At 52.2% G+C, this 25,790-nt stretch overlaps 17 protein-coding genes across 17 annotated transcripts; 10 read left to right on the forward strand and 7 right to left on the reverse strand.

The window, feature by feature from the left end:
- Positions 1-194: 194 nt before the first annotated feature.
- On the forward strand, positions 195-1,794 carry BD324DRAFT_640995 (putative camp-dependent protein kinase; the record flags this gene model as incomplete). The annotated part of the gene is made up of 9 exons (XM_022017386.1): positions 195-221; positions 270-347; positions 418-540; positions 576-672; positions 722-955; positions 990-1,198; positions 1,233-1,367; positions 1,404-1,540; positions 1,578-1,794. The coding sequence occupies 9 exons, from the start codon at positions 195-197 to the stop codon at positions 1,792-1,794; spliced, it is 1,257 nt and encodes a 418-aa protein (XP_021873671.1).
- Positions 1,795-1,873: 79 nt separating this feature from the next.
- On the reverse strand, positions 1,874-2,505 carry BD324DRAFT_615379 (putative mitochondrial ribosomal protein L23). Its single transcript, XM_022014714.1, has 4 exons — positions 2,438-2,505; positions 2,276-2,399; positions 2,080-2,234; positions 1,874-2,039 (listed from the first exon to the last, which is right to left on the reverse strand). Exons 1-4 carry the CDS (start codon positions 2,456-2,458, stop codon positions 1,908-1,910), a joined length of 432 nt encoding a protein of 143 aa, XP_021873672.1. The 5' UTR covers positions 2,459-2,505; the 3' UTR covers positions 1,874-1,907.
- Positions 2,506-2,701: 196 nt separating this feature from the next.
- On the reverse strand, positions 2,702-4,914 carry BD324DRAFT_575532 (carotenoid oxygenase; the record flags this gene model as incomplete). The annotated part of the gene is made up of 4 exons (XM_022013134.1): positions 2,702-3,189; positions 3,221-4,017; positions 4,053-4,213; positions 4,252-4,914. The coding sequence occupies 4 exons, from the start codon at positions 4,912-4,914 to the stop codon at positions 2,702-2,704; spliced, it is 2,109 nt and encodes a 702-aa protein (XP_021873673.1).
- Positions 4,915-5,064: 150 nt separating this feature from the next.
- BD324DRAFT_615381 (putative pre-mRNA splicing factor) lies at positions 5,065-5,676 on the forward strand. The gene is made up of 5 exons (XM_022014715.1): positions 5,065-5,126; positions 5,165-5,378; positions 5,416-5,477; positions 5,515-5,549; positions 5,589-5,676. The coding sequence occupies exons 1-5, from the start codon at positions 5,122-5,124 to the stop codon at positions 5,606-5,608; spliced, it is 336 nt and encodes a 111-aa protein (XP_021873674.1). The 5' UTR covers positions 5,065-5,121; the 3' UTR covers positions 5,609-5,676.
- On the reverse strand, positions 5,677-6,257 carry BD324DRAFT_615384 (replication factor A protein 3). The gene is made up of 5 exons (XM_022014716.1): positions 6,203-6,257; positions 6,045-6,160; positions 5,973-5,993; positions 5,836-5,935; positions 5,677-5,792 (listed from the first exon to the last, which is right to left on the reverse strand). Exons 1-5 carry the CDS (start codon positions 6,222-6,224, stop codon positions 5,725-5,727), a joined length of 327 nt encoding a protein of 108 aa, XP_021873675.1. The 5' UTR covers positions 6,225-6,257; the 3' UTR covers positions 5,677-5,724.
- Positions 6,258-6,368: 111 nt separating this feature from the next.
- BD324DRAFT_615390 (hypothetical protein) lies at positions 6,369-7,426 on the forward strand. The gene is made up of 5 exons (XM_022014717.1): positions 6,369-6,414; positions 6,452-6,534; positions 6,572-6,605; positions 6,644-6,710; positions 6,753-7,426. Exons 1-5 carry the CDS (start codon positions 6,401-6,403, stop codon positions 7,404-7,406), a joined length of 852 nt encoding a protein of 283 aa, XP_021873676.1. The 5' UTR covers positions 6,369-6,400; the 3' UTR covers positions 7,407-7,426.
- On the reverse strand, positions 7,417-10,093 carry BD324DRAFT_597490 (hypothetical protein; the record flags this gene model as incomplete). Its single annotated transcript, XM_022013882.1, has 3 exons — positions 9,317-10,093; positions 8,088-9,279; positions 7,417-8,051 (listed from the first exon to the last, which is right to left on the reverse strand). Exons 1-3 carry the CDS (start codon positions 9,884-9,886, stop codon positions 7,417-7,419), a joined length of 2,397 nt encoding a protein of 798 aa, XP_021873677.1. The 5' UTR covers positions 9,887-10,093.
- Positions 10,094-10,555: 462 nt separating this feature from the next.
- BD324DRAFT_241229 (putative mitogen-activated protein kinase CPK1) lies at positions 10,556-12,314 on the forward strand. Its single transcript, XM_022012256.1, has 10 exons — positions 10,556-10,889; positions 10,936-11,129; positions 11,163-11,217; positions 11,255-11,386; positions 11,423-11,551; positions 11,586-11,647; positions 11,682-11,758; positions 11,799-11,903; positions 11,942-12,024; positions 12,074-12,314. Exons 1-10 carry the CDS (start codon positions 10,772-10,774, stop codon positions 12,271-12,273), a joined length of 1,155 nt encoding a protein of 384 aa, XP_021873678.1. The 5' UTR covers positions 10,556-10,771; the 3' UTR covers positions 12,274-12,314.
- Positions 12,315-12,504: 190 nt separating this feature from the next.
- Positions 12,505-14,350, forward strand: BD324DRAFT_576051 (pyridoxal phosphate-dependent transferase; the record flags this gene model as incomplete). The annotated part of the gene is made up of 4 exons (XM_022013170.1): positions 12,505-13,321; positions 13,355-13,545; positions 13,584-14,013; positions 14,058-14,350. The coding sequence occupies 4 exons, from the start codon at positions 12,505-12,507 to the stop codon at positions 14,348-14,350; spliced, it is 1,731 nt and encodes a 576-aa protein (XP_021873679.1).
- A 498-nt stretch (positions 14,351-14,848) lies between these two features.
- Positions 14,849-15,156, forward strand: BD324DRAFT_648515 (hypothetical protein; the record flags this gene model as incomplete). The annotated part of the gene is made up of 3 exons (XM_022017853.1): positions 14,849-14,908; positions 14,949-15,037; positions 15,075-15,156. The coding sequence occupies 3 exons, from the start codon at positions 14,849-14,851 to the stop codon at positions 15,154-15,156; spliced, it is 231 nt and encodes a 76-aa protein (XP_021873680.1).
- Positions 15,157-15,661: 505 nt separating this feature from the next.
- Positions 15,662-17,043, forward strand: BD324DRAFT_575934 (acyltransferase-domain-containing protein; the record flags this gene model as incomplete). The annotated part of the gene is made up of 5 exons (XM_022013157.1): positions 15,662-15,893; positions 15,933-16,195; positions 16,230-16,460; positions 16,498-16,907; positions 16,944-17,043. 5 exons carry the CDS (start codon positions 15,662-15,664, stop codon positions 17,041-17,043), a joined length of 1,236 nt encoding a protein of 411 aa, XP_021873681.1.
- On the reverse strand, positions 16,960-18,201 carry BD324DRAFT_241798 (hypothetical protein). The gene is made up of 3 exons (XM_022012257.1): positions 18,161-18,201; positions 17,901-18,091; positions 16,960-17,787 (listed from the first exon to the last, which is right to left on the reverse strand). The coding sequence occupies exons 2-3, from the start codon at positions 17,913-17,915 to the stop codon at positions 17,110-17,112; spliced, it is 693 nt and encodes a 230-aa protein (XP_021873682.1). The 5' UTR covers positions 17,916-18,091; positions 18,161-18,201; the 3' UTR covers positions 16,960-17,109.
- Positions 18,202-19,192: 991 nt separating this feature from the next.
- On the forward strand, positions 19,193-20,982 carry BD324DRAFT_615428 (Sodium/calcium exchanger protein-domain-containing protein). Its single transcript, XM_022014718.1, has 9 exons — positions 19,193-19,629; positions 19,673-19,743; positions 19,784-19,833; positions 19,873-19,954; positions 19,991-20,094; positions 20,131-20,446; positions 20,484-20,580; positions 20,615-20,807; positions 20,844-20,982. Exons 1-9 carry the CDS (start codon positions 19,414-19,416, stop codon positions 20,888-20,890), a joined length of 1,176 nt encoding a protein of 391 aa, XP_021873683.1. The 5' UTR covers positions 19,193-19,413; the 3' UTR covers positions 20,891-20,982.
- Positions 20,983-20,988: 6 nt separating this feature from the next.
- Positions 20,989-21,710, forward strand: BD324DRAFT_615431 (hypothetical protein). The gene is made up of 7 exons (XM_022014719.1): positions 20,989-21,037; positions 21,075-21,207; positions 21,247-21,266; positions 21,306-21,319; positions 21,354-21,423; positions 21,464-21,634; positions 21,672-21,710. Exons 1-7 carry the CDS (start codon positions 21,018-21,020, stop codon positions 21,676-21,678), a joined length of 435 nt encoding a protein of 144 aa, XP_021873684.1. The 5' UTR covers positions 20,989-21,017; the 3' UTR covers positions 21,679-21,710.
- Positions 21,711-23,523, reverse strand: BD324DRAFT_615441 (putative tRNA adenylyltransferase). The gene is made up of 6 exons (XM_022014720.1): positions 23,276-23,523; positions 22,981-23,229; positions 22,675-22,941; positions 22,314-22,631; positions 21,983-22,276; positions 21,711-21,946 (listed from the first exon to the last, which is right to left on the reverse strand). Exons 1-6 carry the CDS (start codon positions 23,471-23,473, stop codon positions 21,752-21,754), a joined length of 1,521 nt encoding a protein of 506 aa, XP_021873685.1. The 5' UTR covers positions 23,474-23,523; the 3' UTR covers positions 21,711-21,751.
- On the forward strand, positions 23,524-25,250 carry BD324DRAFT_615448 (putative serine/threonine-protein kinase). The gene is made up of 10 exons (XM_022014721.1): positions 23,524-23,706; positions 23,751-23,764; positions 23,805-24,074; positions 24,110-24,226; positions 24,262-24,423; positions 24,459-24,518; positions 24,554-24,599; positions 24,636-24,731; positions 24,773-24,958; positions 25,006-25,250. Exons 1-10 carry the CDS (start codon positions 23,629-23,631, stop codon positions 25,045-25,047), a joined length of 1,071 nt encoding a protein of 356 aa, XP_021873686.1. The 5' UTR covers positions 23,524-23,628; the 3' UTR covers positions 25,048-25,250.
- On the reverse strand, positions 25,251-25,779 carry BD324DRAFT_615458 (hypothetical protein). The gene is made up of 2 exons (XM_022014722.1): positions 25,670-25,779; positions 25,251-25,567 (listed from the first exon to the last, which is right to left on the reverse strand). The coding sequence occupies exons 1-2, from the start codon at positions 25,731-25,733 to the stop codon at positions 25,422-25,424; spliced, it is 210 nt and encodes a 69-aa protein (XP_021873687.1). The 5' UTR covers positions 25,734-25,779; the 3' UTR covers positions 25,251-25,421.
- Between the last annotated feature and the right edge of the window lie 11 nt (positions 25,780-25,790).

Here is a 25,790-nt window from a genome sequence, read left to right on the forward strand (position 1 = left end):
CCCGGTCGTCGGCTGCTTTGACTCCCTTTGAAGTGGACCGAGCGTTCCCCCTCGACTCCATCATTCCTCGCACTTTCACGATACCCTACCACTTCTCTCATCAATCGAATCTCACTTGCCTCAGTCACATGCCTTCTACTTCTACCTGCAACTCATAGATGGACTCCTTGTCATCCACATAAACTCGGTTCACCATGGGTGCCGGTTGCTGTAAACCAGAGGCAAGTCTTGGTCTGTCGCCCGACAAGCTCGTGCTGACATTTGCCCAGGCCATCGACTTTGATGGCGAGGTCACCTTGTTCCATTTCTACTTGTTGCGAAGTGTCGGCAAGGGAGCGTTCGGCAAGGTGAGGAAGGGGTGTCATCCATATCGGCCCCGCAAAGCAGTATCCTACCCTATTTAACACTATCTCTCAGGTTCGAGTCGTTCAGCATAAGCAATCTAAGACCCTGTATGCGCTGAAATACATCAACAAGGCGAAATGCGTCAAGATGCGGGCTGTGGCAAACATTGTGCAGGAGAGACGGCTGCTGGAGGAGGTGAGCATGACCCATCCGCCTCGGCTGACCGTCAGATTGATCATCCATTTGTCGTCAACTTGCGATACGCCTTCCAAGACGATGAGAATTGCTTTTTTGTCCTCGACCTCATGCTTGGCGGTGATCTGAGGTGTATGTGTCCACCAGATGTCTAAGCGCCATCACTGACAAAACCCTTCAGTCCATCTTGATCGTACAGGCTCCATCTCAGAGGAGGTGGTTCGCTTTTACACTGCCGAGCTCGCACTTGCCATCGACTATCTCCACTCAAAGCGCATTGTCCACCGTGATCTCAAACCGGACAACGTCCTTCTCGATGAACGAGGACACGCTCACATTACCGATTTCAACATTGCCGTCCATTTTTCAGAACGTCGCCTCTTAACAGGCGTTGCTGGGAGTATGGCCTACATGGGTATGTTCTTGCTCTCTTTCATTGCTAACATCAGCCCCTGAGGTCTTGACAAAACGGGGCTATTGGGCGCCGGTGGATCTGTGGTCATTGGGCATCCTCGCCTACGAGTTGCTGTTTGGCAAGCGGCCATTCCGAGGCCGGACAAATACGGCTTTGACAAACTCGATCCTACACGAACCTTTGACATGGCCAGATGATGCTCCGACCAAATGCTCGTCCGAGTGCATGCATGCTATACGAGGAGTGAGTTCGATCCGTGGAGCGTCACTGATGCTAGTTACTCGAACGCGATCCCAACAAAAGACTAGGATACCGTGGCGGGTTGGAATCCATCAAAACGCATCCTTGGTTCGCCGGTATCGATTGGGAAGCGTTGTACAATAAGCAAGTGGTACCTCCCTTTGAACCAGACGTGAGTGACCCTGATGTCGCCACAACTGACAAGCAGTCCAAAAAAGCAAACTTTGACGCTACCCATGAGCTGGAAGAATTGTTACTCGAGGAAAATCCTCTCAAAGCACGCAAGCGTAAAGAGGGTCAGGATGTCGAGCAGATGAGCCCAGAGATGCGCATGATGGAGGAACAGTGAGTTGAAGAACATCGCAACGGGCTGACGTCCCAGCTTCAAAGTGTTTGATTTCTCCAAAGGTCAGCGCAAATCGTACTATGTGCAACCTCCCGCAGGACCACCACCCTCAGTATTCCCATCTCCCAGCCGGCCAGCGACTCCGAGTGATCGGATAGGCATAGTCAGCCGATCGGGCCTAGATGTGGAGGGGCAGATCGCAGACGGAGGTGGCATTTCCAAGATGAGGGAGAACGGGACCGTTTCCTCGTGAGTCGGAGGAACGAAAGCAGTCGAGCTGATCAGCAGCGAAAACATCCCTCTCGCTAGTCGACCTCCTGTCGGAGCAGCTATATAGTGTCACTATGCATACACCTAATCTTGCACCTAATGCCATGTCTTGATGATGTTGTCGAGATCCTGTTGTGGGGCTGCCCCTGGATACACTCTCAGCCTTTCCAAGCGTCGCTTTCGAAATGTGTTTTTGGGCAGCATGCCAGATACCGCTTTCCTTATGATCTGTGAAGGTCAGCTTGGATACGACCGCCGACTATCTCACGTCCTCCGGTCTCCGTTCTCGCATTCGTGTGATCGGCACAGTCTTCAATCCGCCTGGATATCCTGAATGATGATAGTAGACCTTGTCTGTGGGCTTGTTCCCTGTCAGAGCGACTTTAAGGGCATCTGATACGACGACATAGTCTCCAGCATCGACTGAAGAGCATGTCAGGCGGGTCATCTGGATGCCGACTCACCACCAGGGTCATAAGTCGGTTTATGCTTCCCCATCAAGACCAAAGCTATCCTCGCCGCGAATTTTCCCAGAACCCGACCATCTGCAGATGCGTGATGCCATACTCGATGTAGAGCCAGAGCAGTCTATGGAATGAGCTTGCATTCGTCAGGGCTGGACTCACCTGACCCTGTCGATACGACATGATGCCTTGATGCAAGTAGGGGATGGGTTGCAGAGGATCGAGTTGATAGAATGTGTTGATGAGATTTGGGAAATTTCAATCAGTTAGCATTATTACTCAATTTTGCACTTGTATTATTCATTATTATGGCTAGATGGTATGATATTGTTATCTGCATCGCCAGGAGGGCAGATGAAAGACAGTATCTCCATGGTACTCTGATGCATGTGTATATGAAAGCTACAGTGACGGATGGGGGAACGCTCATCTAGTTGATCTAAATACGACTACAGCTACAAAGGCGATGGGGAGACTTATCATTTGAGGCCAGGAGAGGGACGACGTCGCAGGTCTGATCGGCTTGAACATTCTGGCAGCTTCATACAATGCCAACAGCAGCATCACTACCGACATGGGCCACATCACATTCAATACCAAGCGTTCAAAAGCCGAACGTTGGCGATCTGGTGGGCGATCAAATAGGATGGAGACAAAGTGTTGCAAGCGAGATCGTTCTAACTTTGCCTGAAGGAGAGGTTGTTCGATAGGTGGATGAGACCGTTGTCGTTGTAATTTGGAGGCGGGTATCCAAGTTCCATGCAGGCCATAAGGGACCCGTTGTGGAAGCTCAATACGGCACACCACAGACTCCAGACCTTCTGCCATGTTCTTGGCGTCTATGATCCACAGTTCGGATCCTTCATCTGGCAACGGCGTTCCATCTTGACCGAGATTACTTTCATCGTAGACTACTCATCAGCTAGGTGACTGGAGCGCACTCACTGTAAGTGACCAAGTAGCCATCATCCTCTGTCTTGGCATCTGTTCTAGGGACAAATTGGCATTCTTGAGCATATAAGCCCTCGGGCAAAGCAAAGACCTCGATTGGCCCTCTGATGCCTTGTTTCCACTGTTGCAAGATCTCCAGCGTGGTCCGGGAATCAGCGGGAGAGTCGCCGGAAATCTTCCCACGTCGTATCAGGTCCTCCACGTTGACCTTGACCAAGCAGTCCACTTTAGCTGCGCCACCGAGTCGCTCATCGAATGATCCCGACTGCATGGTGCAGCCATATACATATCGGCTGGCAGACATGGACAGATGGGTGGGCATGGTGGGAAATTCGAAAGGTATAGCCATGAGGGAAAACGAGTGACTGATACGTCCACTGTCAACCGATTCCTTGTTCAGGTAGGCTTGAGGGATCCCAAATTGATAATAGTGCAGCTGCACGACATCTTGACCCCTTTCAGCGGCGGGAATATCAATGGCGCCAGCTGCGTATACCAACTTGGCGCTTTTGAATCGACAAGCCAGCATGTTGATTGCCACACCATCTGCTGTAGGCTCGTCCCAGGCATTCGCAGTGTGAAAAATGAGACAAGGTTCGCTCTCGGTAAAGCGGATGGGCTCCTGCGGTGTCGCCGCGGATCGTAGAAGCCGTGGAAAGATGACGAATTCAGATGGGAGAGACCGATCAAAATGAATCAATGGCAGAAGGGAGAGCAGATTGGTAGGAGCGAGAGTGAGCGGGAGGTTGAGGAGGATCGTATGCGTCCGAGTCGCCGCAAAATCATGCATCCTTGGAGGTCAGCATGAGCGGCGAAAAATGCTTACATTTTCGCCCGACCAATATCTACTCCCTGCTTCCAAACAAGATGCTGACCCGAGGAGTCGATGACGGAGTATCTAGCATGCGGGGCCTCAAACATTTGCGTCGAGTAAAATAACAACGTTCCGTCCACTGGGTCCACACGAGGATGAGCTGTCATCCAATCCTGATCATGAGCTAATGCAATGTGTATGGAATATTCACCTCTTGTATGCGACTCAAAGCGAACCTTTTCCACCATGGACCACGCCACGATTTAAGACTCTCTCCAGACCTATCCAAGAGTCGATCCCAGCCCACCGTCTCCAGCTCTGGAACTCGCACTTCTAGCGGCGGTCCTGATTCGCAGGTTGCTAGCAGCCGATGATCTGACTCGGCAGACGTTGTTCCCCACCAAAACACGCTAGTGTTCGCCACGCTGAGCACTCCTAGCCTGGCTCTGAGTGCCAGAAAGAAGGACTGTAAGATGGCTGCGACAATTCGATGGAGTGAGGATAGCGGCGAGATGAGAAGGGCGATCGAAGGTATAGGTGATCGCAAGAGTAGCAACGTCATCTTCAGCAACGAGGTTGCCAAGTGGCGATTCGTGTAAAGCGGGACACCTTCAGGGGTAAAGTAAACGCCATGGAGCATGCCATCTCCGTCGAACCAGTGATAATGCCGTCCCTTCTCTGGAGGGTGTATCGGATTGCCTCCATTGCGAATATATTGTCCTCCGATGAATTCGGGAGGGATGACGCCTTGGACCTTACAGGGAAAGGAGATAAATTCAGTCTCGACGGGTGCAAAATTGCCCTTCAGGAAAGGATGGATGTCTGATGAGGGAGGTACAGTACCAGCATTCTGAGACTGGTCTCGAGTCTTCATGCCCGTCCATGGATAGCGATGTGGTCAATAATGTGACTAGAAGTCACAATGGACTGAAAGGAGGCAAAAGGGAGATGTCATTAGCCACCACGTGGCTCTATTCCTCTATTTTCCCAAAATTCGCTGCCTGACCCCCTGACTCTCTCTCTCCTCCTGACTCTCAACACACATTCTCGCCATCCACTCTCCTGGCACCTTGTTTTGGCTATGAGGTAGGCTCAGCCGCGACTACAAGTACTTATCTGCCCAGTCAATACGTCCACGTCCCGAAAACTGAGCTCGACGAGTCTCAAATCAGAGAGTTGGAGGAATATGAAATCTCACAGGGTCCCCTTTCCGTCCTTCAGCAGGCAGTCCGTAATCAATCGCAAGTCTTGATATCACTGAGGAACAACAAGAAGCTGTTGGCAAGAGTCAAAGCATTTGATAGACACGCCAACATGGTCTTGGAGAATGTCAAAGAGGTGAGCATCTTGTCTATTTGAGCATTTCTGATGTTAGATGTGGACAGAAACACCGAAAGGCAAGGGAAAGAATCCCATCAACAAGGACAGGTTCATCTCGTGAGTCGTCTTGATCATACTTGTGCTGAAGTTTCAGCAAAATGTTCTTGAGAGGCGATTCTGTCATTCTAGGTGAGTGAACCTCACCTCTGACTCTCAGCTAACAAACAGTGCTCCGGAATGCTGCTTGAGCAGATGAGCAGGAATTCACAGAGGGCAGTTCGATGCGTACACAGACAACGATGTATTTACAGAATGATCATATGCCTTGTCGGTCTACTGGAGTTACAGGTCCAAAGGGTCCCTCTCACACGAGAATTCCCTCTCCTTTTGACGACTGGGAGAACTCGATCACTGCCTGAACTGCCTTCATATCTGTACAAAGCCTCAGCGTTTAATGGGCAGCGTCTCGACTCACCGAGACGATCTCCGAGATTGATACTTGTCAATGCCTTGAGACTAAGATCATCCTTGACGCTTCCAATGATCTCCACATATGTATCTGCAATGTGCATGTCCTGAGGTTTAGCGAATCTTCCCCCTGTGATGGCTCACCCGACCGAGATGTACGCCTATCTGGAGATATGTCAGGATCTATCGGGCTGGTGCCGACCTTGCTTCGCTCACCTGGCCTCCGTCTGAAGCCTCAACCGTCGCTGTGCTGCCTACAATCTTCACCACTTTGGCTGGAAGTCGTACAGTTTGACCCCTGTATTTCGCCAGCAAACTGGCGTTGATGCGGGCTGAGCTAGTATCAGTCATGATCAGGATCCCCGCTCACTCACGTTCTGGAGCGAGAGGCGCCATTGTGCAGGGAAAGATATCAAGTCGAGAGAGACACAAGGAAGACGCAGAGAGGCCGAGACGCGCCCTGTATCGGTCACCTAATGTTTTTGTCACGTGGTGCGTCTTTAAAATTTCTGAACTAGCAGAAAGCTTCTCCACAGACATACTCTACCTAGCTAGCTATCAGCGGGGCAGACATGGTCTCGTTCCAGTAAGTACAGCACACGGAGCGAACCTGACAGTCTCAGATGCGATGGATGCGCCGACACTGTCAAGAAACCCAAGCTCGATCAGCACCGTCAGCGGTGTTGGGCTAGCTTTACATGTTTAGGTGCGTAGGCTTTGAGTCAATCATGCTTACCGTGTAGACTGCTCGCAAACGTTCAACAATCAAGACTACAAGTAAGAAACGAGGCTTATTTCGCATACTTATCTTTCAGAAAGCATACATCGTGCATCTCCGAGGCCGAAAAGTATCAGGGCGCTCTATACAGAGGTCCAAAGAAGGTGATCGCTGGACCCAGTAAATTGGTTTCTGACTTCTCTCAGGGCGGTGCTCAAGCCAACGGAGAGCGTCCGGTCAAGTCAAAAGCACCACAGGAGCCAGTCAAAGAGTCGATGGCCTCCACCTGTGCTTCTCCCTTACCCTCCCAATCTTCCATACATCCAGATCGACTCTCACAATTCGATGCTGGACCCGCACATGACTTTTCCAATGCTGGTCCAAGTCGAGGTCGAGGAGGGTTCCGAGGTCGAGGCGGACCTCAGGCAAGAGGTAGAGGTGGATATCACGGACACAGTCTGGTCAGCGGGGAGAATAAGCTAGGCCCGAAAGACGGTATGCGAACTTGGGGATCGCCAGCGGTCACGCCAAAGGAGACCACTCCAGAGCCTTCAGCCTCTACGGCTCGCGAGAAGCGTCCCAGAGACACGACTTCCACGCCGGTCGAAAAGAAGAAAAAGACGAAGAGAGATGAGAGCCCGTCTTCTGCAAGGACTGCTCAACAGGACAATAATGATCCCAAGCTGATCAAACGTCTTCGCAAAAAGGCGGCAAAGCTCGGTGAGAAAGGCGGCAAAATGAACCTCGACGAGTTCACTCGTAAATTGATGGAGGGCAAGCAAGAGACAATGGACTTGACGCAGTTGTTGCAGCACGCGTCTGTACATAACGATGGGACTCGATGGGTTTTGGAGATCTGACGTGTATGCATTACGTAGCTTTTACAACAGGACTCTCTGCGTCTTCCCGTATAGATGTCAATTCTGATGCCGCCTCCAAGGAGGCTGGACTAACAGGCTTCTTACGATCAATCTTCATCCGAGACGCCAAAGACTTGGCTGCTCTTTGAGCCTCTGCGTTGAAAGCGCCGCCACCGTCCGCCCCTTTTGACCTCCTCCATCCATCAAAGTCAATCAATGCCTGCATGCAACCCCATTCGACAATCTTGCGGTCCAACCACTTTAAAGAGACAGGTTTGGTGAGGAAATCGTTGCAACCTGCCGCTAGAGCTCCGACTCGATCGCTCTGTAAGGATGACGCAGTGAGGGCAACGATGATGACAGAGGACCGGAGCGGTGTTGAAGGGGTCTCCGTACTCGTCGAACGCTGAATATCGCCTGTCGGGGTCGTGGGGAATATGCCGATATTATTGGTCTTCTCCAGCTTTCGAATCTCTTTGGTTGCCTCTATACCATCCATGACGGGCAACTGAATATCCATCAGGATCAGATGAAAGCCACCCGTGCGCCAACGCTCAACAGCCTCAAGACCGGTCTTAGCAGTATCGTGTTTGATCTGTTTTTTCCGAAGGAACATGCTCAGAATGTTTTGATTGATCGGGTTATCTACTTGTCAGCTGCCTGTTCTGAGAGAGTACTTACCTTCAACAATGAGCACCTTGATCGGAGGCACAATGGCATCCTTGGGTGCAGGTGTTTTCTTAGGAGTGAGATTCTTCGGGGAGCCCACAGAGGTTTGCGACAATTTGCGCTGCGTCATAGTGGCCGATCTCTCTCGTCCGTTGACTGGAATGGTCTCACTACCCTGCGTGGGCAGCGTGCGCCTGCGAACAGACTGACTCGACTCGCTCGCTGGTGTCTTTGACTCGGGCGACGCCGGCGAGTCCTCCACCTTGGAACCAGATGGTGTGCGTCTCGCGATCTGACGTCGACGCAGTGGGTCCGAGGAGGGTCGAGAAGTAAGCAATGGCTTACGGTCATTACTAGGTAGAGGTTCAAAGTACATGCCATACGGGCGTCCATCCGGCGTCTGCATGACGAGCGTTCCAGGACTGTTGTGCGTGAAATACTCGTGTGCTGGAGTAGCAACCACATCGCCCCCAGTTGGAATGGAGAGATGCAATCTGCTTAATGCATCGGCGGTCTCAAGGGAGCCTCGGCGGCTGTATGGTTGAGATGGGGCACAGGAAGCAGCGAGAAGTGTCATCAGAAGTCGCCGAGGTCCGACTGGCTTCGGAATGACGATCACGGGAATCGGTGACCGAGAGGCAAGGTTCTGCGCGGATGCAAATCGTGCAATACTGGTGGCATGGACAATGAAAGGCTTGCCTTGAGAGTCAAAATCAGTCGATGGATAAGATGACTGGGGTAGAGTCGCGAAATCGGGTGCAAGGTTGGATATTTCGAGCTGAAGCCGGGCCAAGTCGTCGTCAATGAGGATGATATCGGGATTGGCTCCATCCGACGCCTCCTGCAGTCCCCATTGGCTGATGAGGTTCATACAATTCTTGAAGAAGATGCTAGTAGCGAAAGCGCATAGGGTGATAGTTTTGCCGCGAAGGCGACTTTCTGTGCTGGTGGCCTGATTTGCCTGGACAGGCGACATGGGAATTTGAAGTGACACCACGTGCTCATTCGGGGTACTCTCGTCTCCCAAAGTCGCTTTCGTAGACTGGATCATCGCCTGACAGAAAGGTGATTCTGCCACGGGACCTCGAGGCATCGATGGTTTTGGAGAATGAGATAGTCTGAAGACAAATGCTGTCTCTGTTACGGTTAATCCCATCTCGACCACATCCGCGGGCGAAGCACATGCGAGCATTTGCCTCACAATCTGGCGTCAACATCTACACCCCTGTCTGTATGCTCACATGCGTCACAAGCAAGCTGGCACCTTGGATATCGCCATGCGCGAGCCTCCCATCTGAGGCATCTGAGATGACCAAGTCGACACCTCCTTGAGCAGCTTGACCACTAAGGATGTCGCCGACTCTCTGAAGCATCTCGCCCACAATGAAAGTCCTCAGATCTGGAGTGACTTGCGATTCCCCATCGCATGCATCGGCATTAGCGCAGAGATAGTTGAGATTGCGAAGGGTTGAGAGCAGGGCCCCGAGACTGGCCGCGGGGACATCGACCTGATTGGTCTCATGCCTGGGGGTCAAGTGGAGCAGGAGTTGGGCAGCAGACTGGATAGTGTCGGCTGTCAGCTCATTGAGCGCATTCAAAGCGGATGGATTCTGTCGACGAGCAAAAGGGTATTGGAGGAACGGGTCTGGCGCGGAATTGGTTCGAGCAATCGCTGGGGCTGCGGGCCCGAAATCGAATTTTTTGGGCTCCAACGACAACTCGGCATCTACCACGGTACTACTTGATGGATCTGTATTGGACCGGCTGTGTAGACCGGTCAACTGTGACTTTGGCGAAGGAGGATTGGCCATCTTCGCGCGGAAGTCGGAAGGTTATAGTTAATGGGAATGACGATCCCTTTCAGCTGTAAAGTTCGAGATCGGCCTTCATCTGTGTCGCATGTGGTGAAAAGTGTGGGTGTGAGGTCCCTATACTATGGGTTTTGAGGCATGAACTGTTGGATCCAAGGCTGACTCAAAAGCCTTGACCGCTCTGTCGAGGGAAGGTGTGGTTAGCTGAGCAGAGAGGAGGATCTGAAGATCGAACCGGGGACGTAAGCATTTTATTGAAAGCGGAGATCACCGCTGGAATTTCACGTCCCGGCCCCCGGATGGCCGCAAGCAAGCAATCTCCAGCGAACAGAGGCTGCTGGACTGGCTCAGACGCTCGACATTCCTCTTTGTGATAGCCGTTCCATGGATATTGACGGCCGCATGGCTCTCCGTCATCAGATCGCGTCTATACGAGGGAATGTGACTCATCATGCCAATGGAGTCTCACGTACAATAGGACATCTGGAGTGTTTCAGCGCTCAGACCCAATAGCGGTCGCCTTGGTGTTCCCTTTCACACTCATACACCATGTTAACACCACACCACACCATGCATCTCCTGATCCTTTACTACGTTCATCTTTTCGCTCCTCACCTCCTCATCTATCCCTCTTTCGTCCAGATACATCTCTTCGCGCCGCCGCTCCTTTGTTCAGACTACCTCCCTTTGACACCGTCCTGTCCGTCCTGCTCGATACCTCACCGCTCGACCCTTTGTCCGACCGCATTTCTACCACTTTGTCCTCCTTTTGTGTAGGCCATTTGAACTGTCTAGGCTTGTCTTGTTACCGAGCTCCCTCTCTCTCTTTCTGTTGTCTCTTGTCTACCCATCTCATCATACAAGATCGTCAACCAATTATCAAGCATGTCCAGCTCCAAAAGACCCACAGAACAAGTATCGCAGAACCAGCAAACCAACCCACAGGAGAAGACGACAAAGGGTTCGACTGCATCCGCACCTCGTAAAGTCAAATTCAACGTCGGTGAGTTTGGCCCCTGGGCATCGACTCTTTGTCTGAACCTCCCGAGGCCACGCATACCAAGTACTCGATGTCATCGGCGAAGGTGCATACGGCGTAGTCATCTCAGCTCTTCATCGACCATCAGGGACCAAGGTGGCCATCAAGAAGATAGCTCCCTTTGACCATTCCATGTTTGCTCTTCGTACGCTACGGGAGCTAAAGCTACTCAAATACTTTGCAGAAGAAGGGGTCAGCGAAAACGTAAGGGTCTCGCAACCACCTAGCTGATGTCAGATAATCACCGTGCTCGACATCATCAAACCAGTCTCGTATGAAAGCTTCAACGAAGGCAAGTCGACCATGACGACGTCTGCTGACTATCACAGTCTACCTCGTTCAGGAACTCCTGGAGACCGACCTCCACCGTGTCATTCGCACCCAGGACCTCAGCGACGACCACTGTCAATACTTTCTCTATCAAACTTGTCGAGCCTTGAAAGCATTACACACTGCAGACAGTGAGAGCCATTCGCGCAATGGTCACTGACCTTCAGTCATACATCGCGATCTCAAACCTTCCAATCTCTTGCTCAATGCGAATTGCGACCTCAAGGTCTGCGACTTCGGACTGGCCAGGAGTAGCCAGGCGGCCTCACCTGATCAACAAGGTTTCATGACGGAATGTGAGGAGCACCCATCGTCGTGTCTGACGATCAGATGTCGCCACCCGCTGGTATCGGGCGCCCGAAGTCATGCTTTCCTTTCGGATGTACACCAAGGTGAGCTCGTTCTTACGGCTATGCTGATGCAAAGTCTATCGATGTGTGGTCGGTAGGCTGCATTCTTGCGGAAATGGTCAGCGGCCGCCCATTGTTTCCTGGCAAAGACTAGTTGAGTGGTCTGAGGAGACCAAACTGAGCGCTGCCGCAGTCATAATCAACTATCCCTCATCCTTGACGTGCTTGGCACGCCTACTATTGACGAGTTCTACGCCATAACGTCGCGAAGATCGAAAGAGTACATCCGGACATTGCCGTGGGTTTGAGAGCAACGATCAGATTCTCATGTCGCAGTTTTCGTAAGAAGAAGACATTCGAGTCCCTGTATCCCCAAGCAAATCCGCACGCTATCGACTTCCTCAAAAAGACTCTGACATGTGAGTCGAGAGGCCGACTCGTTTGAACCAGATACTAATTCGTGCATAGTTGATCCTCGTAAACGATACATGGTGGAAGATTGTCTGACCCATGCCTATCTGGACGCTTACCATGATCCTGAAGATGAACCGGCTGCCAAACCTCTGCCTGGAGACTTTTTCGACTTTGACCATCCCAAAGAGGAGATCAACCGTGAAAAGCTCAAGCAGATACTGTACGACGAGATCATGGACTTTCAGCCAATGTAGTAGTAATAGCGGAATGATCAATGAGCATGCATCGACGTGTGATTTCGGTTTCTGCCGTTTTCGGTCAAAGCCGCCATCGGGCGTGTCGGACCTCGCCGGAAATCCCGGCAGAGCTGGGCCAGATCGAGAGATGGGGGGGGGGGAAGACTTCTCCCTTTTCACCTGATTCTTATCTATACCTCATCTTATAAGTGCTGTCACTTGAACAGTTTGCTCTGATTTACTCTCACTATGGACTCTGCGTTCGCCATTCCTGGTGACCTGGTCTCGTCAGGCATGAGTTTTTCACAGAATGAGCCATTGCCCAAGGCCAAGGATATGACTCATCATCTCAATACCATCTCGCGCAATCGGACGACGAGCAGTCTCAAACAATTGTACAAATATATGACTACTCCAGGCATGATCACGCTGGGTGGAGGGATCCCATCGCCAGAGTATTTCCCTTTCGAGTCGATCTCTGCCACAGTTCAAGCGCCGGACACTCTGCCACTCAACCCTCCCCGCAGGCCCGCGAAAAAGTCGATGCTCTCTTGGATCTTCGGGCCAAAGACCAGCTCATTCACTATCCCAAAATACGTGCAGAATGCAGATGCAAGAACCATCCAGCTCGCGACCTCGCTCCAATATCAGCAGGCTACTGGACCTCCCGCCTTGCCACTGTTCTTGAGGGAATATGTCGCCAAGGTCTACCAGCCGGCTTACGCCGATTGGGATGTCCTAATCAATTGTGGGGCGACCGATGCCTGGAGCAAGATTTGCTTCATGCTTTTGGAGATGGGAGATGCTGTTCTGGTGGAAGAGTGGACCTACCCCGGCGCCGAGAACACGATGCTACCTCTGGAGACCGAGCTGGTCCCGATCAAGATGGACGGTCAAGGGCTGTTGCCCGACCACCTGGAGCAGGTCCTCGGCGGCTGGAACGAGGAGGAGCGAGGCAAGAGACAGCCTCGTGTGCTCTACACAGTGCCAACTGGACAGAACCCCACTGGCGCCACCATGATGGGGGAGAGGAAGAAGCAAATCTACGACATTTGCTGCAAATATGGTGAGTGAGAGTCACGCTCGTCGCTGATATCAGATGTCATCATCTGCGAGGATGAGCCCTATTTCTGCCTCTACACGGGCGAATGGAAGCCTGAGTCGCAATCGCGAGCGAGTGCCAAGCACGATGAGACTCTCGAAGGTCCTAAGGGCGCGGACGCCTTCATCAAGGCCTTGCCACCTACATATTTGCGTTACGATACTGAGGGTCGTGTCATCCGTATGGACGTGAGTCTCTGCCAACCTACCGTTTGCTGACGTATAAGACATTCTCCAAAACTTCATGCCCTGGATCCCGACTCGGTTGGTTTACATCCTCGCCTCTTTTTATTGAGCGCCTGACCCGCGCTACTGAGGCATCAACTCAGGCCCCGAGTGGCTTTGTCACTGCAATGACATCGACTCTAGTCACGAAGTGGGGCTTCGATGGCTACATCCGCTGGCTCAGAGGCATTAAGGCCACTTATAACATGCGCAAGACCTGGCTCTGTGACGCTTTCGAAGATGTCTTCCATCTCGAGTTTGACGATAGCTTGGACAAGAACAACGTCATGGTTCGAGACATCTTTGGCGGAATGAGCCGAGGTGTCACATGTTACGCCAAGGCCCCTTCCTCCAGGACTGCGACCATCCGAGAAAAGCAGGTTTCGGCGCTGAAGACCAAGACACCACTCGTCTCGTTCATTCCCCCATCAGGTGAGCCCTTTTGTGAATACACTGATGCTGACCCCGTCCGCTAGCCGGAATGTTTGTATTCCTTGCTGTACACTTTGACGAGCATCCCGACTACAAGTCGCTTCGATCTCAGGGAGAAAACGCTGTCCGTGTTCTCAGCGAGCGTCTGTGGATCGATCTCGCGGAGAACCTGGTCCTCTTCGCTCCCGGATGGACCTTTGATGCCAACGGTCCCCACGCGATCGGAGGAGATGGATATGGATACTATCGATTGTCCTTCTCCATCGCGACATACGAGCAGATGCACGAAGCGGTCGAAAAGTTCGCCAAAGTGCTGACCAAGTTTTTCAAGGTGTAGGATTTGTCGAGATGCACTCTTCACAAAGCAGCCCATTGGGGGGGGGAAGTTGATGGTCTTTGTATTCAGAGATGTTTGATATTTAGAGGTCATGTATGGTGTAAAGGTGCTTGCGCACGGTTCGCTCCCTTGTGGAAAAATAGATCCTCAAATGTGATCGACACCTTGTCTCCTGACTTGCATCCTTGTCCTTGAGTTTGGGATCATGAGCGTTCTTCATTGCAACTGGATCGCTTGTCGAATCACGTTGGACAGAGGACAGGCCGTGGTGACTACTTGCTCTCGTGAGCACTTATGACAGGGTCCTTGATCTGACATGTAGACATCTTCTGTGGTGTGTTCCGGGTTGATGGTGTAGTCTCACAGCAGTCAACTGCGCCAACGAGCTATTCACCCAGCAACTGGTTTGTCCGGCCTGCCGACAAGTGCTTGGAGAGTCAGTGACGAGACCTGAAATTACTGTTGATATACAGGGGCGATGTAGTGGTGCGGCATCACATGACTCTGCTCAGCTCACCACAGGCGACTTTGCTTGATCCCGATGATGCGTACCGATCGGTGAGAAGATGTCCGTGAAAGGGTGCTAACTGGGAAGTAGACTGTCCTGGCTGGGCTTTCTCCTGCAACTGTTCTGGATATCGCAGCTCATGCCATGAGCTTCTGGACGTATCAGACAAATCAGGAGACGTGGGCCGAGTCAAGTTCGCATGGCTTACACGCCCAGTGCCTATCAAGCACTTCTCAACAAGAAGAAGGATGCGAAGCTGGCGGCCATGGATGAAACCCTCCGAAAAGGTGGGACATAACTGTGAGATCCAATGTTGATGAACAGCTCAGATGCAGCTAGAGGGTTGGTGTCGTTCCGTCTTCACACGCGCTGATAGGAGAGCCCTGACTCTCAGACGCTCCAGCGAGCCTTGGGCCAGGAAAGATATGCTGGATCGAGCTTTTCAGGTGTGTGATAGCAGCTTCGTCCGTCTGATGAGAAAGCCACGTCCGACTGGGTCGGAAGCGAGCGATGCTATCGGGATTCGCTTAGGACCGAAGCAGAGTCACAGATCCGGCACCCACATCGCACGGCCCCAGCTACAACCGCAGCAGGAACGTCAGCTCCACGAGCTGCAAGCTGCGTCAGAGACCAGCTTGTCGCGATGGGCTTATCAGCCTGCTGCAGCTAAGAGGTTTTGAAGACTGGCAGCGTCACTATTTATGACGGGTTTCCGCGGGTACACGTACGTAACCGAGACTCGGTGATCGAGAACTAGACCGGGACGAGAGTTAGTTTCATGTATTCATCATCGGACCGCAATCATGGTCTCAGAGTCGCAGCGTCCACCACTATACACCATTCCCATTGACCAGCGGCCTCCCCACGGCCCTCTATTCTCCAAAGTCTTCTTCCCGCTCGTCTTCAACGTTGCACAGATCTGTATCAATTCCACACATTTCCTGGCTTTGCCGCTCTTACTCATTCCCTTTGGGATCGGTCGTCGATGGTTCAGAAATGTCATCGACTACACCAAGGATGGTTACGGGAGACTCAGTGAGCTTCAAGTTCGGCGGCATGCTGACGTGGGCATAGTTATTCTGATTACGGTGCTCTTTGGACCAACCACCTTCGTCATCACGAGCGACGCGCCAGTCTCCAATCTTGTCGAGCACGACGATCATGGTCGCCTGATCAGACTGGTTCTACCAGATCGCCTTGTTATAGTTGGTAACCATCAGACCTACCTCGATTGGATGTATATATGGATACTCGCATGCTACTCAGGGAATGCCAGTGGGATTATCATCCTTCTCAAGGCGAGTCTGAAAAAAGTGCCTGTGGTCGGCTGGGGGATGGTGAGGCACCTGTCCTCGGTCTCGCTGATAGTAGCGATTCTTCCGCTTCATCTTCTTGGAGCGATCCTGGGCGGCGGACAAGGCAAATCTTACCAGGGCCTTACAGAATCTGGCAAAGCAAGCTCGATTGAATACCCCCGATGAGACTACGGGTCTCGTCAGGAGCCGACGCGAGCCCTTGTGGTTGCTCATTTTCCCCGAGGGCACAATCACCAGCGATGAGGAACGCGCCAAAAGTGTGCGCTATGCAAAGAAGGAGGGCGTTGTAAGCAATTGCTCATGCTTTTCCTTCTGACTCTTAGGACGATTTCAAAACACTCTTGCATCCTCGATCTACGGGTCTCTTGTTCTGTCTCCGTACTCTGCTACCTGAGATCCCAGATCTTCAAATGCTGGATCTTACTATCGGCTATCCGGGAGTACCATATGGGAAATACCCCCAGGAGTGGTATGGATTGGCGTCCACCTTCTTCCGCTCTGTGCCTCCTCCCACCGTCCACATCCACATGCACCTGTACAGTGACCTCGCTTCGCCGTCTGGACCTATACCATCACTCCACGGGGAATCTGCAGAGATTCCACCGAGTGAAAGTCGAGACTTTGAACTCTGGATGAGAAAGCTGTGGACAGACAAGGAGAAGCGTATGGAGGGATTCTACCGTGACCAGCATTTCGAAGGCAGTGAGGCGTTGAGCGTACCGGTCAGGCAGCTGTAAGTGGACCAAAATACTACTTGCTGATAACCTAGCAAATGGTATCACAATATCGCGGCCTTCGGGGCAGGGGGGATAGTTTCTGTTGGGGCGATTGCAGCGGTGGCATACGGCATAGCCAAAGTTGTGAAATAACATGTACTGTTCTGTCTTTGATCGAGCAACCTTCTCGCCTTGGGCCGTTTCGTCGTCTATGCCGCATCATTCGCCGCTGGGGCGCTTGACTGTCCGCGGCAATTCCAAAGGGCTACCGCGGGCGAGCGTACCCAGACGGGTGCACAAGTCGTCAACCTGGGGGGACATTGACCGAGCGGTCACAGGGGTGTCGTCCACTGTTGGAGGGCAGGCATAGTTCTGTAAGGCCTTCCCTAAAGCACGTTGACTTGGGGATAGACGTAATGAGGTGGAACGTCCCTGAAGCTGCCCTGGTTCACGGTGATCCGTCGGAAGAATAGAAGGGACAGAACCTCGACGCCCCCCAGATGACTGATCTTTGTCCTGCCAGATAAAGCGTCTTGGTCGCTCGCTGTTTGCCCTAGCTCTTGGAGGGGGGCTCCGATGACGTGAGCAACCCTGGTCCCGAGGAAGCCTCTCCTCGTCTGTCAGACCGGGTTGTCGGCCACGGTAGTGTGTTGGACGCGCAAAGGGGAACTCAGAGGTAGAGATTGCCGCGCTGTCCTCCCATGGCGTCTCAGAATCTTCAAAGACTTCCAAACGCAATGGTGGACCCGAATGCTCCGCCCGTGGCGCAGCAATAGCGAATGTCAGACTTCGCTCCGATTCGGTATCAGAGACGGCCACGCTTGCTCTGCGAAGGATCGATGTTGGATTTTGCGAGTTGGCGGGCGCGGATGGCGAAGGGGGGAGTGATGGTGGGTGCTGAAGGCTGGCTGTCAGAAGGGAGACTGGCATGACTGAGGCAATGCTAATGGTCTGTGTGGAATGATGAGGTGAGGAGTGAGGACCATGTATGTCTAAGAGTGGGCTCTTACGAGGCTGGCAGCCATATATAAATAGCAGTTATCCACCTTCCTTCTCGGAACATTTCATTGAGGGTTGTGAGCAGCTGACAGATCTGACTTCTGACGTCATCCGCTATTTACCGGCAGCGGGAATTATGCGGGCGGATCTTCCGCTCCGGGGGGAGGGGCGAAAACGATTTCTTTGGCAGTGCCACTTTGTGCTGAACGTCCAACACCTGTCAGTATGATCAAGCTAGGACAAAGGATCGGCGGCGTTGTACAGAGCTCACTCCATTCATGGACATGCTCGGCTAGTAGCCAACAAGTACGCTGACAGGCTTTGGATCCGTACTCTACGTCCCATTAGCCCCACGTAGCTTGCGCGATGACGCACATCTCGTCAAAGATAACGAGATCCACCCATCCAAGCTCGATCCCTCATCACTCCAATCATATGTCTGCAACGCCATTTAATACCCCTGTTCCACCTCATGTTGGGGCCTCTCAGTCCCGTCGCATGATTCATGGAGGAAAATCAGATGGTCCTCACCTCAGCATCCACCAGAGCTTGGAAAGTATTGGCAGACGCCTAGCCGATAATCTGATGTTGGGGGAGGAGCAATCTACACAGCCAACGAACTTGATAGCGCCCAGCTACGAGTGAGCAACCATCACAACATCTCAAACTCATACTCTGCAGGCGTCGTTTCAGCCTCCGTAACGGGGACCTGCAGTGAGCGCTCCAGAATTTGTCTTTCGCTAATCCAAAGTGACAGACTGCTGGCCGGCAAGGCCCCTGATAAGTGAGGCGCTGATTTTCGGAAAGGATCCTGACCCAAATCTCAGACAGAATGTCCCCCTCACCGCTAGACAAATGAAGCCACTCCACGACACAGGGCATGAACGCTGTACCGCAATCATGGCCCCCAAAGTCGAGACGTCAGGGAGAGGTGTCGCGCTGGAAGGGGGCTCAGAAAGACTGCCAAGGTGATTTGAGCATCGGCATTGTATGGGTTCAGGCGAGGCTCACCAACCGTATATACACGAAAGATCTCGAGATCTCAGTCTCGACAACCGTGAATGCTTGAATGCATGGCTCGATCACAGGCTCGTCTCTCTGATCCCATATTCAGCAGATACGCGTCAACGTATTTTTCCAGCCTCAGATGAAACATCTTCACATGTTCTTGTGAAGAATCTGGCCGATATTGAAGGATAGAAAATCTCAGGTGTCTGTCTCAGCATATGAACTAATTAACGAAGATTCCACACTAGGGACTCGAGTCCTTCCAGATCACGGAGATTGTTCAGACCTCGCCGTTGCAGTATTTCAATCAGTACAGGCCATAGACTGGCAGCTTGTCTCGAGGCCCGATTACACGTGCAACAGCTGCCTGGCTGCACGTCATACCCACGCTTTTGCCACGTGACCGCATGACGCTTTTAATACATCTGTACTATCTTGGCATCCCTTCAACGGGCTGTGTATCAAACATCTCCTTCAGCATCCACCCGAAGCATAGGCCATCGCTTGGTTCTCATCATGCCACCTACAGAGTCCTCTCCTCTGCTCACCTCTGAAAGACAGTCGTCTGCAAGGCGAATCCATTTCTTCTCATCCTCAAAGCATCTCGTCTTCGGGTCATGGCTCAATCTTTTGATTGTCGCCGTGCCTTTGTGCATCGTTGCGGACGTTCTGAAATGGCCTGCAGCCGCCAGGTTCTCAACAAGCTTTCTGGCAATCGTGCCCTTGGCCAAGGTATGTCAACAAATGAGCGATAGTCACGCTTATCGGCTCACAGCTGCTTGGAGACGCAACTGAGCAATTGTCCATGGAGTGTGGGCAAACGTTGGGGGGCTTGTTGAATGCCACGTACGACCCTGAGCACCCTGGTATCGCTGACCTTCACCAGCTTTGGAAACGCTGTCGAGTTGATTGTTGCCATTGCTGCCTTGCTTCAGAGTGAGTCGTTGTTGACCTTGGCACCAAGCTCATTGTCAGATGAACTGCGTCTGGTCCAAACTTCCTTGCTGGGAAGCGTCCTTTCCAACCTCCTGCTCGTCCTTGGCATGAGCTTCTTTGCGTAAGAAGCTGACACCGGAACATTGCTGATGAGTAGCTCGGGCTTTTACTACCATGAATCAACGTTTCAGATGACCGCGGCGCAAGCGAGTTCCTCGTTGATGACTCTTGCGTGTATCACCTTGATCCTGCCAGCAGCTTGTGAGAGATATCCTTAGAAGGCCAATCTCATATCAGACCACGCTTCCGAGACGGGAAACTTGTCCTTCGTTGAAGATTCAACCGAATCCGGCACTTCACACGGGCTTCTCATCCTGTCTCGAGGGACAGCGATCATCCTACTTCTCACTTATATCGGATATCTCATCTTCCAGCTGCGCACTCATTCACAGTTATTCGAAGCTGAGGATTCTGGGGAAGAGGAGACCCCAGCGATGGATATGTGGAGTGCTGGCATTTGGCTCCTAATCATCACAGTCATCACGGCATTTTGCGCCGATATCCTCGTCGGGAGCATTGACGAGACAGCTCAAGCCTGGCACATCCCGAAGAGGTGAGTTCTGTGAAAAGAGCCTAGAATCTCACTGCAGATTCATTGGTCTGATTCTCCTCCCCTTGGTCGGCAATGCTGCCGAGCACGTCACGTCCGTGTGGATGGCTACTAAGAACAAGATGGAGCTGGTTATTGTGCGCTTCGACCCAGTTATTGAGCTGACTCTAGGGTGTGAGCGTGGGCTCCAGCATTCAGATCGCTGCAGGCATGATTCCTCTCCTTGTCATCATTGCATGGCCCCTCAATAAGGAGTTAACTTTGTTCTTCGCCAACTTTGAGACGATCGTACTGTTCGTGTCGGTCATGCTTGTCAACCTCTTGCTGCAAGATGGTCGATCCAACTACATGGAAGGAATGATGCGTGAGTCATCCACAGAGACACTCATCTGACCCTTAGTTCTCTCTCTATATGGAGTCATTGCCCTCAGCTACGTCGTGTCTTAGTCGATCCCCTCGGCCCGCCCTGCATTCATTATGATGATAGCTGCTACCTCTCAAAACACGTAAAAATATGAAATATGAATATGATTCTGCTATACTCCCTTACATTCATTTGTATCCTTCCTCAGACATGCCTTGGCAGAAGACATTGTGAGAGGCTTCATGCTCATGTGTTCTGATAGTTCAGTGCCTTGCCTGAGTGCGGAAAGGGCATGCACCTCATCCAGCGCGAGGTGCTGCAAGCGTGCCAGGATGGTCTGAAGGACATCAAAATTGGGATATTCACACTATCATGCCTTCATACTTCCGCTGGCCTGACGGTGAGATCAGCAATCGACCCGGAACTGATGAGGTTGCAGGTGAATGAGAACTTTGATCCGTGCGTGCTTTCAACATGTTCGAATTGATATAGACGCAGGGCCGTGAGACGAGGTATGATCCAGGTTGAATAGCAACTTACCAGTAGACATGGACATGGCACTCGATAGAATTGTGCCCGAATCCTTCCCCTGGGAGCACACTGACGAAGGCCCGGAGTACGCAAGTAGCCCCCTTCCCAGGTTACTGACGCTACAGTGATTCTGTATCGCATCTCAAAACTTCCATTGTCGGCAACTCGGTGACCATTCCAATCAGCAATGGGCGCCTTGTCCTAGGTCAATGGCAATCCATCTACCTGTGCGAGTTCAGGGAGAGCGGCGGATTCGGACAGAATGGACAAGGCCGCAAAGTAGTTGCGACTATTCTGTGAGCACGCCAAACGAAAGCATACGCTGACTCCGAGACCATGAGGCAAGCGATTTCGTGATGCATGGTCGTGATTATTCATCGTTACAAGTCGAACCTGACATCGAGAGAGCCATGTCACTTCCTTTTCTTAACGGTCGCCGTGGCCTCCCATTCGACTCGTTTCCTCCCCTCCCAGCTCTCTCGCAACCATTCTTCACATTCCGTCTGCGTCGAGCCGGGATGATCAAGCTGCCATGCCACGACGTTTTCGGTGATGATCTGCAGAATTGGACCAGGCTTTAAGCTGAGCACTTCCTGTATTCGTTTGCCCTAAGGACATCAGTAAGATTCGAATGTCGACCTCACATCTAAAAGGGGCCGTCGACCGATCTCTGGCTCCAAGTCAAGCTCTCTCACGCGGTCTTCGAATGCGAGGAATCTCGTCAAGATGCCATCTGACTTATCGTCCCATGCTCCAGACCACTCTTCCATCACCGCCATTACAGCTGACCAGCATAGAGTCCTATGCCACAACGGTTGAACACTAGGATGTCTCAGGGTCAAGCCTAAGGTTGACCGGGAAGTTGCGTCCAGACTGTCGGCAACTATTTTGGCTCCAATGAAAAGCTTGGTCACCCCGTCGCGAGTTTCGTTGGACAGCTGGCTTGTGAGCAAAGTGTCTATGGAGAGCGCTGACCTTTAATCCTTCACCAATCACGCTGGCCACGGCAGGTGTGGGCTTTTTTCCTTGTACGACCAGGTCTCGAAACGGGTACAAAGCTGCGGCAAGCCAGAGAATCTCATCCGGTTCCACCTTCAAGCGGGGAAGAACAGCGCTCAGGACCATGCCGGCAGTCAGGGCGTCGCTACGAGGAGGATCCACAGCGCATGTGAAGATGGACGAGTGCAGGTTCAGGCGGTCGATCAGGGTCAGACCTCGTAGAGGTGTCTTTTGCATGATCTTGAGCGTTTCGCTTCCTATGCGCTCTTTGGACACCTTGGAACGGAGCTCTACCTGAACGCGTATCAGTTTGAGCAGCAAGAATGAATCAGCTTGCCTTTATGTCATCCCTATCAATAGCCCTCATCACTTCGTCCTCAATGACGAGATCAAAACGGCTCGCAAACCTGACACAGCGCACCACTCGTAAGGGGTCGTCCACGAACGTCTGACGAGGCGGCAGAGGAGTCCGAGCGATTCGGTTTCGTAAATCAGCCAGGCCGTAGCCTGTCCAGTCTTCCACCTGACGCGTGTGCACATTGTAGAACAAGGCGTTAATGGTAAGATCTCGGCGTTGGGCATCCTCTAAAGGGGTGCCCAATCGCTGCGATTAGGGCTCTGTCATCGACGATTTCATCCTCACAACTTCTGTGGGTATCCGACTATCTGCATATGTCTCGCTCCGGAGGCCTACAAAGTCGCATTCAAGGTCCATGATACGAGTCGTTCCAGTTTCCAGGTGTTTGCTCTGCTCAGGATTCGCTGCAACCTTCCCGACAGTCCCTGTCGAGATGTCTCGCGCTCTCAGATGCTCGACAAAATTCAGGGCAAACTGATAGCCCGAAGCAGTAGACAGGGCCACATCGAGGTCGGACGAGGGAAGCCGAAGAAGCTGAATCCATGATCAGCAAGAACTGGACAGCTGCTACAGCACAAACCTTGTCTCTGACCCACCCTCCTGCGATTCGGCATTCCACCACAGGTTTCAAAGACTGGGAAAACTCGTCGAGGTGTTTGACGAACAGGGATTCTTTCGGGTCAAGCTCGATCGCAGAGTCGGCATGGGTCACGGAGCTAGTCATGATGCTCAAGGGTCTGTTGAAGCTGATCTTGTGAAGACCCCTTCGAAGGGCCATGCAGACTTCACTCACGGGATCACCAAGAAGAGATCAAGAGCGAACAAGGGGCTCAGAAAATAATAAGAAATGTTACCGAATCAACCCGACGATTGGATCTTGCTGGCTCTTGTCCTTCACACTCAACCCACTCTCCACCTTGACATCGTCCAGCCATGAACAATGACTCCCTGGCACTTGCGCTGGACCGCTTCTCATTCTATGCCAAAGATGCTATGCTGAGTCTCACTCAAGTGAGCTGCATCAGTGAACACCTCCTGCTAACCTCCGCTCGCAGTGCATATGCAAACCGTGAGCAATATAACTCAGAGCCGTGCTGACACGTCTCAAGAGACGCTACACTGAAAATCAATGGTCGTTCCTACAAGATAGAAAAGCTCCTAGGAGAAGGAGGATTCTCCTTTGTCTACTTGGTCCAAGATACCTCATCAGGACGCAAGTTCGCCCTGAAGAAAATACTCATCACGTCCGGCCCCGAAGGCGTAGCTGAAGCGATGAAGGAGGTCGAGGCATACCGGAGATTCAGACATCCGAACATCATCAAGATACTGGACTCTGCGGTAGTCCAGGATCCGGCGGGGGAAGGCAAAATCATCTATCTGCAAGTCGGCATTGATGAGTTTGCTAATTTCTCAGCTTCCTCCCGTATTATTCGCAGGGGAATCTGCAAGATACCATGACCAGGTCGTCCATAAGTGGGGAACCCTTGTCAGATCAGCGAATCCTCCAGATCTTCCTGCAAACTTGTATGGCGTGAGTGCTTCGTTGGGACGATGCTTAGGGGCTAGAGTTGAGGCGATGCATCGGTACCGGCTGCCTTCAACTTCCGCATACCCACCTGCTCAAAGCAATAGCGGTGAACTTGACCCGGTCTTCGATGGCGATGAGGATTTGCAAGGCGCGGACGCCGGCGAGATGATACCATACGCACATCGGGACATCAAACCAGGGTGCGTCCCGCTCGATGTCTGCTTCTGATCGGTAGGAATATCATGCTAGCGGATGATGGCTCCGCAATATTGATGGACTTTGGCTCCACGGTCAAGTAAAGCCACAACCTGATTCATGAGCTGATGACAGGGCGCGCATACCTATCGAGACTAGGCAGCAGGCATTGCTTCAGCAAGTATGTCAAGCCGTATACCTGCGCTGATGATACAAGGATCTCGCCGGAGAGCAGTCGACTATGCCGTACAGAGCCCCGGAGCTTTTTGACGTCAGAACGGGAACGACGTTGGACGAGAAAGTGGACATTTGGGCACGTTGTTGCGTATTTAAGCTTGGCTGATAATGCTCTAGTCGCTGGGCTGCACCCTGTTCGCAATTCGATATGGACGATCACCCTTTGAGATTGACGGCAGCTCGATAGCCATGGCGGCAGGTAGTGGAAGGTATACTCATCCGCCAGGGGCGAGCCGGATTCTGGTTGGTCTCATTGACAAGATTCTTGTGGTGGACCCAACCCACCGGCCCGACATAGAAGGAGTGAGCTCTTTTAAGTCGCGCCCAGCATCCTGCCTGACTTGAGCCAGGTAATTGCATTGACCAAAAAAGCAATACAGGAGATGACATAGATTATCTCCACACGCTTCGATGGAGTCTCGATACTGGAAGAGGGGCTTCGTAACCCAACGGTGTGAGCCTCATTGGCCACAAGGGAAGCGGTGGAATAAGGTACATGGTCGGTCTTGGCGGACGAGGAACCGGACCAGCGAAGTGAAATTGCCTCTAAATGGTCATCACCCAGTCCACTATGCATTTACTGCTTACCAGGATCGGTCGTTGGCTCCCCGTCCAACCATCCCGAGTCACACCTACAGGGATCGGGACGAAGATGATAAAGTCGTTTGACATGCGACTTGGTGTACGACAGGCTTCCGCCTTCGACCGCTTCTTGGCTCGGGAAGCGTCTTCGAGCCTGCGATCGTAGTGTAATCTGCTCTCTTTGTCAAAGAGGCATTCGTACGCCTCTGACCATCAGATGAGACGGACCTTGCGACCCACCTTGCAGCATTTGAAAAGCTGTGTTTGCAATAGGTTCCTTCAGTCTATCAGGATGAACTCGCAATGCCTGTTGCAAGTACGCGCGGCGGACTGACGCGGGTAAGAAGGTCAGCTTGCCCTCGCAACCAAGCCGTGAATTACGCAGCCCGTCAAATAACAACTTGGCGAGGCAGATCGAAGTAGCACGCTTACTTTCTTCGCGGCTGGCGTTGCTCGAAACACCCAAGATGTCATAGTAATTCGGAGAACTCGCCATAGTCGTTCGCAGAAAGAGCTGTCGGTGCAAGATACTAGGGTGTCGCTCTGGTTCCTG

The sequence above is a fragment of the Kockovaella imperatae genome (genome assembly GCF_002102565.1).
Source record: "Kockovaella imperatae strain NRRL Y-17943 chromosome Unknown BD324scaffold_2, whole genome shotgun sequence".
Classification (NCBI taxonomy): domain Eukaryota; kingdom Fungi; phylum Basidiomycota; class Tremellomycetes; order Tremellales; family Cuniculitremaceae; genus Kockovaella; species Kockovaella imperatae.

Excerpts from the sequence above, each read along its gene's own strand:
- BD324DRAFT_615379 (XM_022014714.1), bottom strand. The coding sequence starts at position 2,458 with ATGTCGTATCGACAGGGTCAG. Across the intron at positions 2,400-2,437 it reads TGTCGTATCGACAGGGTCAG|ACTGCTCTGGCTCTACATCG; the intron begins GTGAGTCCAGCC and ends CTCATTCCATAG. Across the intron at positions 2,235-2,275 it reads ACCGACTTATGACCCTGGTG|TCGATGCTGGAGACTATGTC; the intron begins GTGAGTCGGCAT and ends CATGCTCTTCAG.
- BD324DRAFT_615381 (XM_022014715.1), top strand. Across the intron at positions 5,379-5,415 it reads TCTTGGAGAATGTCAAAGAG|ATGTGGACAGAAACACCGAA; the intron begins GTGAGCATCTTG and ends TTCTGATGTTAG. Across the intron at positions 5,550-5,588 it reads AGGCGATTCTGTCATTCTAG|TGCTCCGGAATGCTGCTTGA; the intron begins GTGAGTGAACCT and ends GCTAACAAACAG.
- BD324DRAFT_615384 (XM_022014716.1), bottom strand. The coding sequence starts at position 6,224 with ATGGCGCCTCTCGCTCCAGAAC. Across the intron at positions 6,161-6,202 it reads GGCGCCTCTCGCTCCAGAAC|CCCGCATCAACGCCAGTTTG; the intron begins GTGAGTGAGCGG and ends ATACTAGCTCAG. Across the intron at positions 5,994-6,044 it reads AGGCTTCAGACGGAGGCCAG|ATAGGCGTACATCTCGGTCG; the intron begins GTGAGCGAAGCA and ends ACATATCTCCAG.
- BD324DRAFT_615390 (XM_022014717.1), top strand. Across the intron at positions 6,535-6,571 it reads GGCTAGCTTTACATGTTTAG|ACTGCTCGCAAACGTTCAAC; the intron begins GTGCGTAGGCTT and ends CTTACCGTGTAG. Across the intron at positions 6,711-6,752 it reads TATACAGAGGTCCAAAGAAG|GGCGGTGCTCAAGCCAACGG; the intron begins GTGATCGCTGGA and ends GACTTCTCTCAG.
- BD324DRAFT_241229 (XM_022012256.1), top strand. The coding sequence starts at position 10,772 with ATGTCCAGCTCCAAAAGACCCACAGAACAAGTATCGCAGAACCAGCAA. Across the intron at positions 11,552-11,585 it reads ACAAGGTTTCATGACGGAAT|ATGTCGCCACCCGCTGGTAT; the intron begins GTGAGGAGCACC and ends TCTGACGATCAG. Across the intron at positions 12,025-12,073 it reads CCTCAAAAAGACTCTGACAT|TTGATCCTCGTAAACGATAC; the intron begins GTGAGTCGAGAG and ends ATTCGTGCATAG.
- BD324DRAFT_615428 (XM_022014718.1), top strand. The coding sequence starts at position 19,414 with ATGCCACCTACAGAGTCCTCTCCTCTGCTCACCTCTGAAAGACAGTCG. Across the intron at positions 19,744-19,783 it reads GGGGGCTTGTTGAATGCCAC|CTTTGGAAACGCTGTCGAGT; the intron begins GTACGACCCTGA and ends GACCTTCACCAG. Across the intron at positions 20,447-20,483 it reads GCCTGGCACATCCCGAAGAG|ATTCATTGGTCTGATTCTCC; the intron begins GTGAGTTCTGTG and ends ATCTCACTGCAG.
- BD324DRAFT_615431 (XM_022014719.1), top strand. The coding sequence starts at position 21,018 with ATGCCTTGGCAGAAGACATT. Across the intron at positions 21,208-21,246 it reads ATACTTCCGCTGGCCTGACG|GTGAATGAGAACTTTGATCC; the intron begins GTGAGATCAGCA and ends ATGAGGTTGCAG. Across the intron at positions 21,424-21,463 it reads CACACTGACGAAGGCCCGGA|TGATTCTGTATCGCATCTCA; the intron begins GTACGCAAGTAG and ends CTGACGCTACAG.
- BD324DRAFT_615441 (XM_022014720.1), bottom strand. The coding sequence starts at position 23,473 with ATGGCCCTTCGAAGGGGTCTTCACAAGATCAGCTTCAACAGACCCTTG. Across the intron at positions 22,632-22,674 it reads TTGATAGGGATGACATAAAG|GTAGAGCTCCGTTCCAAGGT; the intron begins GCAAGCTGATTC and ends ATACGCGTTCAG. Across the intron at positions 22,277-22,313 it reads TGATTGGTGAAGGATTAAAG|CTGTCCAACGAAACTCGCGA; the intron begins GTCAGCGCTCTC and ends CTCACAAGCCAG.
- BD324DRAFT_615448 (XM_022014721.1), top strand. The coding sequence starts at position 23,629 with ATGAACAATGACTCCCTGGCACTTGCGCTGGACCGCTTCTCATTCTAT. Across the intron at positions 24,075-24,109 it reads GAAGGCAAAATCATCTATCT|CTTCCTCCCGTATTATTCGC; the intron begins GCAAGTCGGCAT and ends CTAATTTCTCAG. Across the intron at positions 24,424-24,458 it reads CATCGGGACATCAAACCAGG|GAATATCATGCTAGCGGATG; the intron begins GTGCGTCCCGCT and ends TCTGATCGGTAG.
- BD324DRAFT_615458 (XM_022014722.1), bottom strand. The coding sequence starts at position 25,733 with ATGGCGAGTTCTCCGAATTACTATGACATCTTGGGTGTTTCGAGCAAC. Across the intron at positions 25,568-25,669 it reads CAACGCCAGCCGCGAAGAAA|TCCGCCGCGCGTACTTGCAA; the intron begins GTAAGCGTGCTA and ends TACCCGCGTCAG.